A 20,185-nucleotide genomic window follows, 5' to 3' on the forward strand; every position below is an offset into this window, starting at 1 on the left:
ATGCAATTATTACTATTTTATAGTATTAACATTATGACGTGTGTGTGTATACATATCCATACACATCATTATGTGTATGTATGTATGTGTATAATGATGTGTGTGTGCGTGTATTTATACACATCATAATACACACACAGAGAGACACAGACACACACACACACACACGCACACACACGCACACACCAATCCATCTTCTTTTAGATCTCTTTCGTGGAAAATATGAAACCAATTTCTATTTTCAAACAAATTAACAAACAACAAAAACATTTAATGTGGGATTGCTCATATAATTTTTTTTAAAAAAAGTGTTCAGCAAAGGAGAGATCTATCATTGCACTCGGTAAGGTCAAAATATTATAATGTTTATCTGGAATCCCTATCTCACCTTCCTTCAAGTAAAAAAAAATGAAGGTGAAAAATGATAGAACTCCAAATTAGGTTTGTGATGGATGCTGAAGCAATGTGGGGCCAGAATAGTTGACTTGCTCTATTCCAAAAATATCTCTTGTAAGTATATTTGTCATATAGTAATCTACCAATTCATGATGCTTCTCATGAATTAGCTACTGATATATCTAATGTTCTTGCTGAAATATTCATAGGCTGACTGCTATTAATCTCCAGCTATCTCATTCTCGCAGTTTGTGACTTTCAGGTAAATCAGTGGTCTGTGATCTGTGTCTACCACAGTAAATGAATGACAACTGTTGTCACCCCTGCATTATAGGTTTGCATCCTTTATTAAAAACAACCAAGCTTAATTCAACCCACTGGTTATAGTCTACTGATTGCCCTGACCCTGCATTTTTGCATTCTTTGGCATGCAGAAAAAATGGCCCATTGTATTTGATTTGTGTTTGATTTGTGCCCAACAGCAAGATGAGCCCAAGGTCAATTTCTCTCTGCTTTTAGAATGTTGGTTGACAGTCCAAATTCTGCCACCATTGCTAGTCCAATGCAAAGACAAATGCTGGCCTCACCCAGCAGAATCATCAGATATTCCAGAAATGCAACAGAGAGAGGCTGTGGTTTCTAGGCTAAGAACATATAACTGTGTGAGTTGGTGGTACAACATGATAGAAAGCAAGCAATATGCTTGCTTTCTTCTGTGATGGTTGTCTCTTAAATGTCAGGAGAAAAACGTCATTCTCTCTTGTATTTATTACTGTGCCTTGGAGTACAATGAAAATGTTTCTGCTGATTTTGACTTCTTTTCTATCAGTGCTATTCTTACTGTATGGTTGATTTTTGTTCTATTTTTAATTGCCTTCTTACATTTATAAGACCACTAGCAGAGAAGGCCAGCTTAGATAAATATATTTCCAGCTCTGTCTAAATAATACATAAGTAAATTTCCCAAATCTATAAGTTTTGGGACAATCATTCTTGTAGCAGGACTGGAAGCAACTGAGATCCTAGATCAGTGATAGCAAACCTTTTAGAGACTGAGTGCCAAAACTGCAACCCAAAACCCACTTATTTATCGCAAAATGCCAGGGCTGCATCAGCATTGTGGTGCCCTCGGGGGGGGCATGGCCCACTGGGTGGGCGTGGGTGCAGTGATCACGGCAGACTGGGTGAGCGTGGCATCCCCAGGGTGCCAATGCCGCTTGCTCACTCACTTCCTGCCCTGTCGCTTCCAAACGCCACGTGCTCACTACTCTGGTGAACTCTGCTGGGGCAACGGCATGCGTGCCCACAGAGAGGGCTCTGAGTGCTGCCTCTGGCACATATGCCATAGGTTTGCCACCACTGTCCTAGATCAACTCTCCTGGACATTCCCAGTAATGGGCACACTAATTCACTGACAGACAGACATACAGACAATTTGTCTAGAACAGCCTATCCATTTGGGTACTAGCCAAATGAGTGGGATGCAACTCACTGAGAATTAAATCCCACTCATCTGGATAGTACCCAGTTGGGAAGGTTGTTCTAGACAAATTTAGTTTAAAGCAGCTTTTTATATGTGTGTGTGCTATTTATTTGAACTGTGAAGGGGCAATTTTCATCTTTCATATACCCCCTATGCTAATAATGATATTTTTTGCCAAGGCCGCACAAACAATTCATGGCTGATGTTTGACTGCCCTCAAATCCCAAAGCTAATTTGGCCGCTTTGTCGAAAAGACCACATATTGATAATTCTCACAGCACTTCCAGGTTTATTTCATTTCTCATTGCCAACACTCTCATTGGATTGAGCTACAATCCAGTGCATATTTAATCAGAAATGAGCCTTGCGGTATTCAGCACAGAATTCAGTGAATACAGTGTTTACTCCTTAGTAAGTATGTTTAGAAAGATAGTCTAAATGGTAATATGGCTGTCATTAGTCATGTGACTTGCAACCAATTAATCAAATCATTAAGCAATTAGATTTAAATGGCTTAAATTATAGTTGCAAATTGCAACCATCTCAGTAAAGTTTGAGGTACTGTATATTGAAGGGTATAGTAATTTACAGCCTGGTAAATCAATGCATATTTTAAATGATGGTTAAAGTAGAAAGGGCGCCTTTTAATGTTTTCATTTTTTTATTCCCTATCACAGTGACAAACTAGAACTAAAATGGCATAAGTGTGCTGTTAATTCATATTCACACTGATGAAAATTGGAACTTACTGATTAGAAGTGGTGTCCTTTGATTAATCGCCTAAAGCTTTAGCTGATTAAGAAGCCAATTATAGCTTATAGCTCTGCTTATTGTTGGAGTAGAGTTTATAAAGGAAGTGTTTTAGCTCACATGGTATTCTTATGTACTCATGAATGGAATTTTACCAAGTGCAACCTGGAGGAGAATTCTGTAACCTATATATCCCCCATAATGGAGAACCTACAGCTATAAGCTTAGAAAAAAATGGGAAGAACACTCGCTGATGCTTACAAAGCATCTTATGCTGAATTTTTTGTTCAGTTCAGAAGTTCTTTTTCCTATTGTGGGGAAATATATGGCTTATCTCTTAAACATGCAGATTGTGTGTTCTTGTCATCTTTTTTTCTTTTTCCTTAAATCTCTGAGAAATTATACTTACATATCTTATATATGGTAATAAGACCATGTTTCTCATATAAAGCTCACAGTATCAGTGATAGATCTTACATCTATAACTGCAAAGAATGCAACAGAATTACATTCTCAAGACCAAGCATCTTAAAACAGAATAAGTTACTCTCTAAACCTTCACCACAGATATTCACAAGAGATTTTTTCAAATGAGCCTTATATTTTCATATTTCAACTTGGAAACATAACTTTTATTATATTTCCATTGCTGAAAATCCTCCTGTAGGAATATTTCATAGGGGATCTAGTTTTAACTTCATTCAGGCCCCTTCCCTGACATTTTATCTGTTTTGCTTCTTTTTGTTTATACCTGCTCCAAACAGATTTACTTCTATGCTCTTTTAATCATTCTGGATATTAGATAAGGAGTTTCCAGTGGCCATTTCTCCAATCTCCATTGAAAGGAAAAAGACAAAAGATCAGCAATAGTCTAACATGAGTTTTCTAGGTAATAAAGAGCTGTGGTGGTACAGTGGTTAGAATGCAGTATTGCAGGCTGACTCTGCTCACTGCCAGGAGTTTGATCCTGACTAGATCAAGGTTGAGTCAACCTTCCATCCTTCCAAAGTGTGTAAAATGAGGATCCAGATTATTGGGAGCCAAAATGCTGACTCTGCAAACTGCTTAGAAAGTGCTGCAAAGCACTATGAAGCGGTATATAAGTCTAAGTGTTATTGCTAATAAATAATGCTTGAGGTGACTAGTCATGCAATTTTAATGCTGTGTTCTTGTATGCTAATCCTGAATTAATTTGGGAAATGTCTAAATAAAGTAAAGTGAGGTGTTGGGATTGATGCGTTGTGTTACCAGCTTTTATAGGAGAAAATTTCTTTTGAAGCAGTTACAATGTTCATCATCCAGAAAAGCCACTGGAACTTGTACTGTACTCGATAGTCAAATTACTTATCTTAACCTTCAGAAAATATGGAAAGTATGTTATGCATTATGAAACAAGTCAGTGGAGATTTAAATGGATACTTAAATTACAACAACACCCTTCTCACAAAATCCCGCAGGTTCCCACCCTTTTAGTCTCATGATGAGCTGGTTGTTCCCCTTGTTGCTAAAATAGGATAAGACTGGAGTCCAAGGATTGTTTAATAGTTTAGATATTACGGGATAGAAGTGTGCAGTTTTCTAGATTTCTTGTCTTTGCCTTATTTATTATTTATTAAATTTGTATGCCACCCATCTGCCCCATAAGATGACTCTGGGCGGCTATTATTGCTATGAGTTTTTCAGGGATGGATTTTAGAAGATATGCAGCAAATAAAGTGTTTTCAATAATAAATAAATAAAAAGTCAGAATGTGTTGAAAGCATTCTTGTATTCTTGTATTTTAAAATAAATTATTATTCCATACTATGAAGTGTCTGAAAATTATGGATTTTTCATTTGGAAATCTGAAGCCCAGCATGTAAATTGCATTTTCAAAGGTGCACATAGAACTTGATAACACAGTACCAACTTTTGATAATCACTGCTTCTTGCCTGAACATTCAGAGCTCATTTATTCACGTTATAAAAAAAAAACCCCACTCAGTAAGTCAGGAGCATGAGTTCAACATTCTAATTTTTTTTTGTAATTCGGGGGGGGGGGAGTTGGATTGTGCCATGGTAATGCAGAAGTGCATTAAACCTGACTTTTCTTAGGGGTTGAAGGAATAAGGACGATGATTCTGAATCATATAATTTTGTTTTTGTCCTTTGGTCACTCAAGCTATGCATTTACTTTTAAGAAATATCTACAGCAAATGTAATGCAATTAGCAGATTATTCTGTTTTAAATCTGTCTGCTGAGTGCAGTTCTATAATCAGAAAAAGTAAAATGTTAATGAACTTCCTTGGAAGAAGGGTTTAGAAGGAAGATTTTTTTTTAAAAAAATCCCTCTTTAAAGAAATGGATTTCTCATGGACAATCTTGAAAACTGATAGCAGCTTGTTTAATTTCTCAGAATTATAGCCTTGGAATTTGTCGTACAGTAGCACATAGACAGATAATGATGTCTTCTCTTTTAGGTGATGCTTGTACAATGGCAGACTACAGTCAACTAAAGGGGATCCTCCTGGATCTTCAGTCACATCGTCAGAGGCAGCAAAACCAGCCAGGAGAAGACAGAACTCAAAAGCGCTTCTTAGTCGAAGATATGTTTAATTACTTGGATATAAATGGTGATGGGCACCTCAGCAGCTCTGAATTGGCTCAGGTTAGTTGCTGTTTGATGGAAACTGAATTAGGAAGTGGATTGCCTTTTCCATCCAAGGTGTAAACTGAATGTAAACACAACAAAACTATTTTGGCAATAGCCTTTTGTTAAATGCTATTCAAAACTTAGCAACAAACTCTCTCTTTATTGCTGAAGGCTTTTTGTAGTTGTTGGTTTTTTAGTTTTTTTTAAAAAATTTGGTATTCATAGGGTATTCCTCAACTTACAACCATAACTGGTACTGAAATTTTCAACGTGGGTCATTGTGATCATGAATCAAATCGGACCAGATTTTGTGACAATTTTTACAGTGACATTAAGCAAATCACTGTAGCTGTTAAATGAATCACCTGGTCCTCAAGCAAATCCAGCTTCCCCAATGGGTAGGTTTTACCGTTTTTGGCCAGAACATGGCAAAAAGGTTGCAGCTAACAATTGTGTGACTGCAGGATGCTGTAACCAGTTGTAAATGTGAGCCAGTTGCCAAACATCCGTCCATATTGTGCTTACGTGACCACGAAGGTATGTGACAGTTGTAAGTGACAGTACAGGTCTTAAGTCGCTTTTTCCAAGGTTGTCCTAATTTTGAGCCACCATTAAACATAAGGTCATAACTCAAGGACTACCTATGGATTACAAAATATGAAGTAGCTATGTGACATTTTTCCTCTTCAGCAAAAATTGATCTATGCTGGATTTTTTCCCCCCAAATATGTCTTCCTTCTTGAGAAATGTGTGTGTGTGTATCTGCGTGAAAATATATTAAAACTAAAACATAAGGTAATGTCAGAACATCATCCTTTCCTAAAATGATTTAATAAACTTTACTAAACTATTATTTATCATCTGTTCATACAATATCATTTTGTAGTTGGAAAAGAGTTAATTAGCTGTAAAAAAGAAAGCAGTGCTTCCAGAAATACTGTTTTTATAATGACCACGATTATGTTGTACCTCTAGAACCCTGAGCATTATCAGATTACAATCAGAAAGAGCATGATGGATTGGCTGGACCAGTTATCTCAACCATGTATTTATATATTTTAATGAGATGACATCAGAAACAAACCTTTCTTAGGAGCAAATTGTACATAGCAGATAATCCTGTTTGCCTCTAATTTTCCTTCTTACGCCATTACATTATACCTACTGCTTCCTCCCTGACATATGGGAAAGCATATATATTAAAAAGTATTAGACCATCAAAATGTATGCAGAATTTGAAGTTTCACCTAGCATTCCTTGATCTGAAGTTCAAACTTTGTTGAATTATAATAATTAATTACAAAATAAAGCCCTTTCCTGTTCCATGATTAAGATCCACCCACTTGCTTTCCAAACTTCTCCCTCCAGTGATCTGTGGCTCATCAATCATTCAACTTCTCACTTTACTGCTACAACCCCCAAAATAATATGTATGTGCTGAAAAAAAAATCATTCATTTCCATTCCTCCCTGATCTAGAGCAGAAAAGTGTTTTTAAAAATAGTAGATTTAGAGTTGATCAATAAGTGAGAGATAAGGAGAAAGATTAGAAATTCATCGGGGGTGGGGATGGGGGAAGGATTGAATTATTTTGCAATCCTGATTGACAGAACAAGGAAGTCCAATTTTCTTGTCTCATTTATTTTTTTTTTATAATTTTTAATTTTTTAATTCTAAAATTCTACATTAGGCATTTTAATTTTTATATACTATTTCATATCTTGATGCTGTATTGTACACCACCCAGAATCCCTCTGTGAGGGAGATGGGCAGTTCAGAAATATGCAAAGAAATATAAATAAATAATGTACTTATGCTTTGAATAAACCAGTCTATATCTCAGCTGGGGGGCGATGGGATGAATTGGTTTCTTTCAACCCAGGAGAAATGAAAGGAGACCCTATTATTGGATTGGGGAAAAACTGAAAGAAAATGAAGGCCTTCATGTAACGTGCAGAGTCTTGGCAGAAGAAATGAAAAATAACATATTGTCAAACAGTAAATTAGTTGTAATGATATCCAAAACAACATATGTTTTTATCAACGACTCATTCTAGGTCATAAAAGTAGCAGTAGTAGTAGAGTAGTAGTAGCAGCAGCAGCAATATTAATAATTTCTCATCGTTCATTTATATCAAGACTTCGTTACTAGTACTATTTATAGCATTATTATGTACGAAAAAGAATAGAGCCCCAGGCAGGTATCCAAGAATACAACTACAATGGAAAGTAAAGCAAAGATGTGCAGATCATCCCAATCTCAGGCAGCCACAGCCAAGTCAAATTATATCTACATATTTGATGGCTATCTGAGGAAATGTGATCATGTTGTGTCCTTTATGAGCAGTGAAAATTCTAGAAATTGCACTACAGTGTTCATTTCCATTAGAATAAGGGAGTTTTAGGAGCATCATGGTAACATTTGTTCTGTTTATAAATATTCAAGCAGCATCTATTGGAAACAAATGCATACTATTAAAAAGGAGATCAGTAAATTTGTTCATAATCATAACTAATTAATAGTTTGTCACTTGGTTATCTAATGTGTATTCCCATGTTTACCAGGATTGTACAAATTCTGGAAAAAAAGTTTTAGACACAGAGCATGTTAGGGTCTCTCAGCTACTCATTGCAAGAGCCTTGTATGTATGAGCCCATATAAAATATGCCACTGCCTTAAGGGTCACAGGTTTCCTTTTTTCAGGTTCACATGGAAGCCTAAAGAAAGTCAGGTTACTAGAATGAATACCAGAGAAATGCCAAGATTATGAAGGGCTGAAGTGGGGATAAATCCCACCAACAAACACATACACAAGCAAGCTGCACTTGGACAAGGTTCAAAGCTTTCTTCTGAACCATTTTCAAGAGCTCTGATTTTTTTTTTCTGTGAAGCCCAAGATGGTTACCAAAAGCACTGAAGACTCTCTCTGACAGCCAAAGTTTGAGTTTGACAAAGTTCTCCTCAGATCTGTCCTTCTAATTATGGAATGATCTCCTGGAAAAAAATTGTCTGGCATTTACATTAATGGCTTTTCCTAACATGTGAGGCAGCAGGTTCATCACCCCTCATAATACCAAGTTAATGTTATTTTAACAACATTTTAACGTATTTTAGAATCATTTAAAACGTAATACTTTCAGTATTAATCTCTGATTTGGGGCAATTAGTGCTTTCATCTTTAGTTAGTTTTCTCTAATGTGTTTTTGTTTTATTCTTTACAAAATGTTGAAAAGATGCTCTGTAAAGACAATTAGAATTTGGTGTATCAGTCTATCCATCTGTGTATCAGCAGGAAAAGTTTCTGAAAACAGAACAGATTGGGGCCAAATTTGGTATGGAAAGGTAGAGTTAAAATTGGTTAAAATTGAGTACTTTTAAGTGCTCTGCAGAATATCAGAAGCAACTAGTTTTTTGCTTCCTTTTCTATTCTTGCACTTTTTGCTTTCTCTTTATTTCTCTCATTTTTATTTTTATTTTTTCCTTTTACTGGCCTATTTGTGTTAGTTTCATTTTACTGGCCTATTTGTGTTAGTTTCTAGCCTTACATAAATGTTTTAATAAAAATTATGCTTAAAATGATTAATACTGAGATAGGGAAATTCCAAAATTGGAATGTTTCCATCTGCTCCAGAAGTCCTGCTTCTTCCTCCAATCTGATCATTTGTTCCAGAGCAAAGTTGCTATTGAAGAGTTGGGGAAAAAATCCATATTATGCTCTGCAAGATGTCTGTACCTGGATTTATTATTATGGTTCATCACAAACATTCATCCAGATGTTTAGACTGGATTTGGCATTTTATCCACTTATCAAATGCTTCCCACGAAGCTGGGATAGACAGATGTTGTATGATTGTGTTGAAAGTATATTATTAGTTCTAAATTATTCTAGATTATTTTGTGGTTCTGGATATATGTTATTTATTTTGTATGTTGATTAGAGTAATTAGATTTAGGGAAGCAGCATCATTTGAACAAAATTAATTTGTTGTTCCTTTTTCAATAGTAGAGAAATATATTTATTCTTATGCAGATTTCAACATTAACAGGAGAGATACTTTCAATTTCCCTGTCACAATTATTTGTGGGTATCAGAGGTTGATGCCATTTACTTTATGCATAGTTGACAGCATTTAGTATCTCTACCTGACAACATACAATGTCAGATTATTGCAGGGGGGGTTAAAATTCATTTCATTAATAAACAAAATAATATGGTGCAAATTTTTCAAGAATTTTCAAGAACAAGATTCCTATTAAAGTCTATATCTTGATCCAAATATTGGCATGCAAGTTTTTAAAACAACACTACATATCTTCTCCCCATCAACAAATACACTTCCCCAATAGTGTAAACATAAACAGTGTAAAATGACTACATTTAAAGAAAAGCCATTGTGCAGGAGAAAAAAGCATATCTTCTTCCCATTAGGCATATGTGAGTCATTTTAAACCTGGGCCATGTCAGTTTTGCAAATATTCACTTATTATCCATTCAAATTATTCTTCTCTAAATTATTTAAAAATAAAAGAAAATCTGCAATTATAACCCTATGCTATTTTTTAAAATATATGTTTAAAATGCAGCTACCACCATAGGCCTTTTCAGTATATTTAATCTTCTTTAACGTTCATTTGTTTTTCAAAACTTTTAGTTTATTCAAAAACGATTAAAATACAAAACACCAAAACATTAAAAAAGAAACAAAAGAAAAACATACAACAAAAAAGACATTAACAAAAAAAGTGTAACACATATACACCTAATGTCCTTCCTAGGGGAATGCTGATTAGTAATAACATAACAATATTAGTTTCCCACGCCGTGCGAAACAGGCAAAAAAAATTTTCAGACTGTTAAAGTACTAAATCTACTTGCACATTGTTAGCCTGTCATCTATAAACTATATTAATAACAAAATGGTTAACAGTAAAAACAATAATAATGAACTTATTATGTAAGAATATAAGAATAATAAAAATTGTAAACAATAATAAGAGAAAGACAAGGTTAAAACTGCAAAACCCTCTGTTAATGCATTGTTATTGTAGTCAATTCATAGAAAATTTACCATGGCTTCAATCCCCAATCATCCCAAATATTAATCCTAATTATCTGGATCAAATATCCACTTTTGCTTCTTTATACCATTTCTTATCAGTTGCTGATTGATTGGATACAATAAGCCAAGATTCCAAAGCAAATCTATCTTCCCCCCCAAAATAGATAAAACCATTCCTCAATTAAATGTATAAAGTCCATTTCCCATTCTCCATCAAACTCCCTAAAAAAAAAACATTTGCCGTTTATCCACCCAAAACATTCTCTGCAATTATATAAAAGCACAAGGTTAAGCTTCTGAAAGGTATATGGAGTTGGCTCTTTGATTTCTGAGTCTATATTTCTTCCTGGCCAGATTACAGCTGGAAAAACAAGTTTCTTCTCAATGTTCTCCACCATCTGTGTTAGAATAGAACAGAGTAGAGTAGAGTAGAGTAGAGTAGAGTAGAGTAGAGTAGAGTAGAGTAGAGTAGAGTAGAGTAGAGTAGAGTAGAGTAGAGTAGAGTAGAGTAGGGTAGAGTAGAGTAGAGTAGAGTAGAGTAGAGTAGAGTAGAGTAGAGTAGAGCTGGAAGGGAGCTTGGAGGTCTTCTAGTCCAGCCCCCTGCTCGAACAGGAGAACCTATACAATTTCAGACAAGTGACTGTCTAGTCTCTTCTTAAAAACGTTCAATGATGGAGCGCCCACAATTTCTGGGGGTAAGCTGTTCCACTGGTTAACTGTCCTCACTGTCAGGAAGTTTCTCCTTAATTCCAGGTTGCTTCTCTCTTTGATCAGTTTCCAACCATTGTTTCTTGTCCTGCCCTCTGGTGGTTTGGTGAACAACCTGGCTCCCTCTGCCTTGTGGCAGCCCCTCAAATACTGGAATACTACTATCATGTCTCCCCTGTTTCTTCTTTTCTTTAGACTAGCCAAACCCAAGTCCTGCAGCCATTCTTCATATGTTTTAGTCTCCAGTCTCCTTTGATCATTTTAGTTGCTCTTCTCTGAACTTTTTCCAAAGTCTCAACATCTTTTTTATAGTATGGTGACCAATGTTATTTCTGTATCTATTTTTCTTCTTGTTGAATTTGGAAATTCTTCTTGTAGGTTTGAAATACTTATTTATTGCCTGTTTTTTTAAAAATGTTTTGTGCCGATTTTATAAGTTTATCAAATCTTTTTGAAAGGAATTCAGCTAAAGATTGCATCATGCTAGCCAGACTCTGCTTTCCCCCCTTGGGTGTCAGCTTCCTTCTTCACTGTAATTCGATCTATTATTGCTCAAAGCAGGGTGAGTGCAGAGAAAGAGCAAAGAAGACAGAGAAGATATTTGCTGATTATTTTGATCCAAAGGTTTTGCAAGTTAATAAAATCCAAATCCAAAGGTGCATGCCATGTTTCCATATGGAAAGTAAAAATTGATGAACAATCAAAGAAATCAAAGAAAGAAGCAGAAAAAAATAACAACAGAAAGAGTCCAGCAGGGGTTGAAATAAATCAGCCTTCAGCCAGCCAATTAACCTTTATAGATATGAACAAAAGCAAAAGTTCAAAAAGTGAACTCGATGCCCATTGACTTTTTAGCTGCTTCCACAGGGAGCTGCAATTTTCAAGATCCCCCCCCCCCCGTGGATCCACAGCCATCCAAAAGTCATCTTGGGTCATTCCTAAGTGCCCTCTTTTAAATCCAGGGGGCAAGACTGCCAAAAAACCAGTTCAGGCAGCAAACAAAGCAGAATGTAAGTAAGAGGGGAAAATCCCCATTACATTTCAGCAGCCATCTTGGGGGAGGTGTCCCTTCTCTAATATTCATTTGTTTACCAGTTACTCATATCAATTTTATCATACAGATGACCATAGAAAACTATCTTGCTTTGCAACTTCTACACAAATGTTTGCAGTTTTTTGTTAAATCTTTGAGCTAAGAATGATAGACACCAGATACAGGTAATCCCTGAGTTACGAGCACTCACTTAACGTTCATTCAAAGTTACATGATCAGCACCCCCTAGTGTTTATGAGCAAATCCCAAAATTATGAATATTGCAACACCGCGGCAGTCGTTTGCCCTTACGAGTGACTGCAGAGGCTCTGCAACATTCACACTATTCCCGCTCCCCACAAGTGCTTCCCCCTCCCTTCCTGCTGTGCCAGACTCACTTACATTGCAAAATCTGTTTCCTCTCTGCTGCGGTTTCTTTCCCTTTGAGGGAGAGGAGAGTCGGCTTGGAAATGCTTTTCGCGCCGACAATGGAAGCTCCTGGGTCCGTAATATCACATGAGTTCAAACATAAATTCTCTGCAAAAGAGATCATGGCCCCTGGAAGCTTTATTCTGAGGGGGGGAAGTGTTTGCTTCATTTATATGCCTATGGGGAAAAGCATAGAATTGGAGTCGGCCGGGCACAGGAAACAATGCCATCTGTGCCCCAGGTGCTCACGTGCGCCTTGGTTTGAGGACAGGAACAAAGCCTTCAACTGAGCAGGGAGGTATCATAGGGTGAGTCCCCTTGCACCTGTATCCAAGCTGCTGCTGCGGAGGCAGCGGCAAAAGCCACCTGAGCAGCCATGATCTCTCCTCCTGTCGTGACTCCGAGCCAGCCTGTGCTCTCAACAGCAGAGTCCGGAGAATCTGAGGAGGAGGAGGTGGAGGGAGGCTCTGAGGAGTTACAAGACTCACATTCCAGTGAGGAGCCAGGCCCCTCCAATCGTGTGCAGGATGAGCTGCAGCTGGGTGGGGAAGAAGAGTCAGACTCGGATGTCTCACAGCTGTCAGAAATGAGAGACGCCCAAAAAAGGAGACAAGCTAGGAGAGTAGACCAGAGAGAGGCTATGGTACGACTCAGGAGAAGGCACTGAGAACCCACTGGGAAGCCACGCCTTGAGGACTGACTTACAAAAGGGGAATGTGTGGGTGGTGCTGGTTGCTGAAGCCAACCATTGCGAAGTACTTCGTGGGAATCTTGTTCTGTTAGTATTGCCGGTGATTACTTTTCTGTTTTGCCTTGTATTTCATGTGGACAATTTCCTCCCTTTGGTTTGTGTTTTGCTGTTTCGGTTTCTGGACTATTTGACAGGTTTGTCACCCATATTAAAAGGGATTTGTTTTCTTTTGGAGTCTCCAGCCTATTTTTCTCAACAGGGGTTTTGTCCTTGTGCCTTTAACAAGGACGGCTATAGGCTGGAACATAACACCTCCCTAGCTAGCCACCCACCCACCCACCCTGCCTGACCTATTCCTTGTCTGACTGCCGGTGGGACCTGACTGCTCCTCTCCTTGTCCTTCTCCCTACTCAAGCAGTGGTAGCAGCTTCAGTTTCTCCGCTCCAAAAGGAATAAAGCAGAGGCGCCAAGCTGGATTGCTCTCAAGAAGATGTGGATGCGCTGGTCGCTTGCTTGCGCTGGTCTTATTGAGAGCAATCCTACTCTGCATTTCCACTTCTTTCCACTTGGACAGAGTGGAGAAACTCAAGCCGCTGCCGCTCAAACACTTTTTATCCAAATGCAGACCTGAGACAGATTGGAAGGTCCATGTGCCTGCCAGTGAGGTGCTTCAGAAACAGAAAGGAATGTTCTGTGTGACTGCTTGAAGCTCTTTGTGACTCAGGTCTCTATTTGGATAAAAAGTGTTTGAGCGCATATGGGGATATTCAAAATGCAGGGATTAGCTGAGTCTTGAAGCTCCATGTGACAGTCCTTTCCATTTTTGAAGTGACCCACAGGAAAGGCCTTTTCTCAAGCCCTTTCCTAGCGAAAACGAGCCCCCGGAGCAAGCACGCCTTGCACCATGGCTCAGTTTTCACCAGGAAAAGCCTTTTCTCAAGCCCTTTCCTAGCGAAAATGGAGCCCCTGGAGGGAGTGCACCTCACTCTGTGGCTCCGTTTTTAGAGTTACGATTGGAATGTGCAGACTCCATTACAGGACTACCTGAAATTCTGTGTATTCCTAGCATCAGTACTGGGAGATTGAAAGAAAACTGTGATGGAAGACAGTAAAAATGAGCTTTCATGATTGCCATTATATTTTTGCAGGAAATCGCCAACTATTATGATGCCTCTCAGAACCAATATATTTCTGTCTGCTATCTTTGGGATGGATGGCATGTCATCATTAGGAATTAGACCCTGATTAGGTCTGTTCTGTTTAACTCTCATATTTAATTTCCCAATCCAGCATTCTCAATATACTTCCAAACTTTAACCATACATCCAGAGAATCATTTGTCAGACTGAGCCATGAACATTATTGTTACAAACTTTGAGAAGAGGATAAGAGTCTTATTTTATTTTTAACAGTTAAAAAGGCCAGCATGTTTACAATAATGCTAAGATCTTTGAAAACAAGAGATTTCTTGGGCTTTCATATTGGTCTTGTGACCACTTAGAATCCATATAAAAGTTTTAAATCTGTAAGTCAACACTTGCAGACTCTCTCATGAAAATATTGTCATCAAAATTAATCCTGCATCCTAGGATCATGATGAATGTTATTGGTCACAATGAGTACTGCAATGTCATAATAAAACAGCAGCTCAGAGAATAAAGAATGTGGATAGTCTGTAAGCCATATGTAAAATGATAATTGGCTCTAATAAATAGATAAATAGCTAGATATCAGCTGCTTTATGGTCTGAGAGCACTCTATTTCAATCCTATCTAACTAGCCTTGGAAAGACAAGCTGCCCATCTTAATTATTATAGTAGCATGGCATATATTGAGATGTTTTTAATGGGTTGCTTAGCAAAATCAGCTCCTTGGCTGAATCGTTGTGGTAGATCAAAGCAGGGCAAACTAACAGCCAATATGCCTTTAACTCTTGACTGAACACTAATTGGTTGAACATATATGTGATAATATTTGTCTGGCTTAAAATACCATAAAATGACCTTGTACTACCGTATGTGATTGAATTATAAAACAAAGTGTAAATGTATTCTTACCTTATGACCAACTACTATATGTGATAACTATACTAATAGAAGAATTGATCTTAATTATTTTATTGGCAAAATGCCCATCATTATAGTTAGTGTGTGCTAGTGGGTAGATTTGGAAAGATGTTTGTATATTGCTAGGCTGTTCTTTCATTCAGATTATCTTGCGCTGGAGAGTGAGACAAGTAGTGTCTTGACTACTAAGCTGCAATGTTTTTACTTTTTTTTCATATGAGCCATTAATTGGAAGTGAGGAAAATAAAGTGACAGTAGTGAATTATGAGCTAGATAATAGTCCCAGGGGCTTCTGATTTCTGCTGTTGAGACTTCAACCTCCTTATATTTTGAGGACTAACTCCTGGTCTTTTCTTTCTCATCATTCTAGAGTAGTCTTCTCCAACTTGGCATTCTTCAGATTTGTGCCATAGGGATTCTTAGGTTTGTTGTTCCAAATTATCTAGGAAACACCAGGCTAATGAATATCACACAATCTTATTTATATCATAAATTATTGATGAGAGATGGGGGGGAGAGAGCAAGAGAGAGAAATGGACTCATAACTGTGAGAAAAGGGCAAAGCATGAACATGGGTGAATATTCTATTATCCTATAGATATAAAACTAAAAGTAAGGAATGCTGGCAGATATAATTAAAGGAACAATATCAGGTAAGTTGACTATTTGTAATGCAAAGAAAATCCACTCTGATAACTGAGTCCTCAAAAAGTCTGCTGTGGCTTTCTGCTTTGTAAAGTTAAATCCAGGCTGTTACAAAGGAATCCACAAGACACACATCTTTCATCAAAATGATATCAGCAAAATCACATAATCACAAACTCTGCCCCTTTCATACATGCATGCGATGTTAATGCCACATGTACAAAAGGGCATGTCATCAACTATGCAATCAGACTTTGCTGCATTAACTGTGTAGCTCTGCATAAGTTCTGATTCTGGGTCTAAATTGCCAAACTTGATTATTTGCCATCAGTAGGAAGTTAGCATCCACTAACAATCAAATAACACATTTATTATATATATTGCGTATGTATGAGGAGGAGTTGGATATGTCAGATCCATAATCTGTCACTCTTAAAATCAGTGCTGGGATATGCTATGCATCTAGTAAGGTCTTACAAATAAATATACATATGAGACATAGAATTTCCTCCCTATGTATGCAACACATTCATTGAATGCATATGAGAGTTTTGAGAGCAGGAATCTTAACTTTGGCAAGAATTAGCAAAGTAGATTTTATAACTACAACAGGCAGTAGAAACATTTACAAAAATACATTATAGGGATAGGGAAAGCTATCTACACTTAGCTAACTACATATTACTGTGGAAACAGTTTAAGAATGTCTGGACTGGATGTTTGCAGCTGGGAAGATATAAGGAAGTGACCTAAGACCAGCAGATAAGCAGGCAAAGCAAAAACAAACAAAAAACAAACAAAGGACCCAAAGTAACTATCCCTCTATTTTCCATCTTTCCCTTCTGCTCAGTAAATCATGAGATGCTAAAAAATCACATAACTAACAAGCTTATATAACTTCTTGGCTCATCTCTCAATGGTCTATTTTGAATTCTGGTATTTAATTTTTCATGATGTTCCATTCAGTGTTTCCGTCCCTCCCTTTCTCCTCCTCTTCCTTCCTTCCTTCCTTCCTTCCTTCCTTCCTTCCTTCCTTCCTTCCTTCCTCTTTCTTTCTTTCTTTCTTTCTTTCTTTCTTTCTTTCTTTCTTTCTTTCTTTCTTTCTTTCTTTCTTTCTTTCTTTCTTTCTTTCTTTCTTTTTCCATAAATGCTGTGCATGTTTAAAATATTTAAAGTAACAATAAATAAATATTTAAATCATTTTAAGGAACATGACCCCCTGCCAGTCATAGAATTAAAATTATAGCCAAATGTGAATAGTTCTATTGCTATCTTTTTATTGATAGTTGAAAAAAAAAGAAGATCTGGAAGATGATTTCTTGAATTGTACTCCAGAAGATCTTCTCCGTTTTGATGATTACAACCATGATGGTTACCTAACTCTGCAGGAACTTTATACTGCATTCCGTAAGTAATAACTTATCTCTGTGCGTGTCTTTCACTGTTGCAGAATGAAGGTAGGAAATGGTCTTTTTTTCCTTGCAGGGAGACGGTAATATCTGTCTTCCTTGAACTTTTCCCAGATCTTCCCAGGCAATAGTTAATGCATGTTTTGTGTGCCATCATTTTCAGTAGCAAATGACTGCCAGCAGTAAAGATCTGAGAGAGAGAGAGAGAGAGAGAGAGAGAGAATAGATACTTGATTAGTGGAAGGAGATTAATACAATCAGTTTAAGGAGCTGTATGCTCACTTCTTGCCATTGCTTTAGGAGCAGAGGGATGTTAAGAGATCATGCAGAAGAGAGGAAACGTGAGCATCACTTTTTATTAATCAGTGAAGGCAAGCCAAGTGTTCACTATGGTTCAGAATTTCTTCTGTAATTTTATTTAGTTCATATTCTTGTTCTAATCTTATTTGTTTGTTTGTAGTAACATATTTGGTAAGGAATGTATTCTTCTTAAAGAATTGTTATTTTTTGCCATTGTAAATACAAATTGGCTTTTTTATGAATAAATAGCTATTTAAACTTAGAGATATAAGAGTGATTTCAGTGAAGTAGTAAAAGAATACAGGGCTCCCTTTTTGTCAGCAGATCTATTGGTAATAATAATTTATGGAAACAAATGTCCATGGAAGATTGCTTTAGCAATAGCTTTGATTGTTGTTGTTCGTTATTTGCAATATTATGTAGAAAGTTATTTCTTTTTACAGACATGGAAGAAACAGTTTGCTGCTGTTAATGTTCAATTCCTCTTTGTCTATTAATACAAAGAATCTTTGTGACACTTGGTTTGTTTTAGCACTGAGAAATATGAGAGTTTGCCAGGGAGGCTTATGGTTTTTCTTTTAATTGTGTCAATATAATTCTTTACATGTCTATATTGTGACTAGGTAACAGTATTTCTTTAACAATTTTTATCCAATAAAAAAGCCATATTATTTTTATGTAGAAAGATCATTTTAATGTGATATTTAATGCTACAATGATGATGATTGAATCACTCTCCAGGGTTCCCGTCAACTTCAACTCTCATAAAATACAAGTGTATTTCATAATAGACTTGTCCCTTTCCTAGCTACTGTGATCTGCATTCAATTAGTTTCAGTCTTGAACTCTGATATTTTTGAATTATAGCTTCTATGGCCTCCTAGTTCACGTAATCTAGATCTCATAATTACAGTGGAAAGTGCATTTAGACCTCATGGATAACATCTAGCAAGAGTCTATTGTTGTTACCCTGCCTCTATTCTGGATCCCTAGTATGGTATTATTGTGTAAGTTTGTTTTAGAAGAGGAAGATTTAGAGGTACTTCCTCCCTTTGACTCTTCTTGGCAAATTCCCAGAAATAGCACAACATTTCTGATAGTTCTTTAAGGAAGCAGAGAAATGAGTTCAGTCAGGATGAGTTCAGTCAGGCACAGTTATTTATCACTAGTTCAAATATTGCTTTGTAGAAGTTAGGTCCCTAGAGGATATAGTCAACTGTACCCAGAAGTATTTTCTGTTAGATTTTGATGTTAAGAATATATATCTCAGGAAGACAATATTAATTTGTTTGAGATGTTTCTGCTTTTAGGAGTTATGAAGACATACATTGATTTAGTCTCCCTCTGATGTTTGGAATTTGAAAATGAAAGTTCTACTTTTGCCCTGGGAGTTATGTAACTAATGATATTTTATATCATGAATACCTTCCTGTTCCAGATTTACCACATGAACATGGAAAAGACATTCTGAAATAGATTTTAATGTTCTTTTCCAATGCTTTGTTTTGGTTCAAAATTATTCTAAGACAAAAAGAAAAGAGAAGCCTCTTGTTTTTATAAATCCGTTTAGAGGGATTATTTAAGGATCTGGAAAACTGTCATGTTTAATTATCATACCGGATTTGTTTCATGTTTTTACATGTTTTTATCAGTGGAAGTAATCCATTGCCAGGTTTCTAGAATAAAAGCTATGACACAAAATAATAAGGTTTTGTGATAAGGTGATGTAAGAAAACATTTTGAATTGGAAATATCCTTTAAGTGCTCTAAGTATGAATCAAAACACATCTTTTGAAAGTTTTATTTCAGGGTGCAAGAAAGACCCACAGGATGAGTAAGAAAATTGTCTGCTTTGAATCTTCTGACTATTCTGAAGATTGTAGTTGGGCCGTAGTTTATGGTGTTTCTATCCCAAACTAGCCTAGGTGGTACCACAACAGCACTTGTCACATCCCTGATGCTATTGGACTAGATTGGATAGGATGATGTGATGGTGGGCCACTTGGAGGAAAAAGCACAACCAGACAAAAGAAAGCTGCTTGTAGCTGCATGATTGCCAGCTTTTTTTGCAAGTTGTTGGATTTAATGCTGAAGGAAAATTAAAATTCATATGAGTATGTATGCAGGTGTGTGTGTGTGTGTGTGTGTGTGTGCCTCAGGTCAATCTTGACTCCTGGCAACTGGCTGAACATATCTCAGGCAGTTTTCTTGGCAAGATCTTTTATAGCCTTCTTCTTCCTAGGGCTGAGAGAGAATGACTGGCCCAAGGTCACCAGGGTAGCTTTGTGCCTCAGGCAGGAATAAAACTCATGTAAAACTAGCTTTGTGCCTTAACCAGGCTACACCAAACTGGCTCTTTTGCTGTTTATATGAGTACCATCCACTACATCAGGGGTGTCCAAACTTTTTTCAAAGAGGGCCAGATTGGATGAAGTGAACGTGCTGGAGGGCCGAACATTTTTCCAAACATTCTTTGAACCATTACAATTAAATGCAAATGAATTATTGTATGCCTCTTTCCTCTCCCTCTCTTTCCTCTTTCTCTCTCTCTCTCTTTCCTTTCCCTTTCCTCTCCCCTCTCT

The 20,185-nt window shown here is 37.0% G+C and overlaps 1 protein-coding gene across 1 annotated transcript in view; it reads left to right on the forward strand.

Annotated features, from left to right (window-relative positions):
* The first annotated feature begins 3,505 nt into the window (after positions 1-3,505).
* Positions 3,506-20,185, forward strand: part of FSTL4 (follistatin like 4) — a 201,362-nt gene continuing 184,682 nt past the window's right edge. Inside the window, exons 1-3 of the mRNA XM_015814277.2 lie at positions 3,506-3,518; positions 5,090-5,277; positions 17,181-17,301. Of these exons, the coding sequence (XP_015669763.2) occupies positions 3,506-3,518; positions 5,090-5,277; positions 17,181-17,301 (322 nt within the window). The remainder of the gene's footprint in view (positions 3,519-5,089; positions 5,278-17,180; positions 17,302-20,185) is intronic.

This window comes from Protobothrops mucrosquamatus, unplaced genomic scaffold (assembly GCF_001527695.2).
Source record: "Protobothrops mucrosquamatus isolate PMUCROS unplaced genomic scaffold, P.Mucros_1.0 scaffold234, whole genome shotgun sequence".
NCBI lineage: Eukaryota > Metazoa > Chordata > Lepidosauria > Squamata > Viperidae > Protobothrops > Protobothrops mucrosquamatus.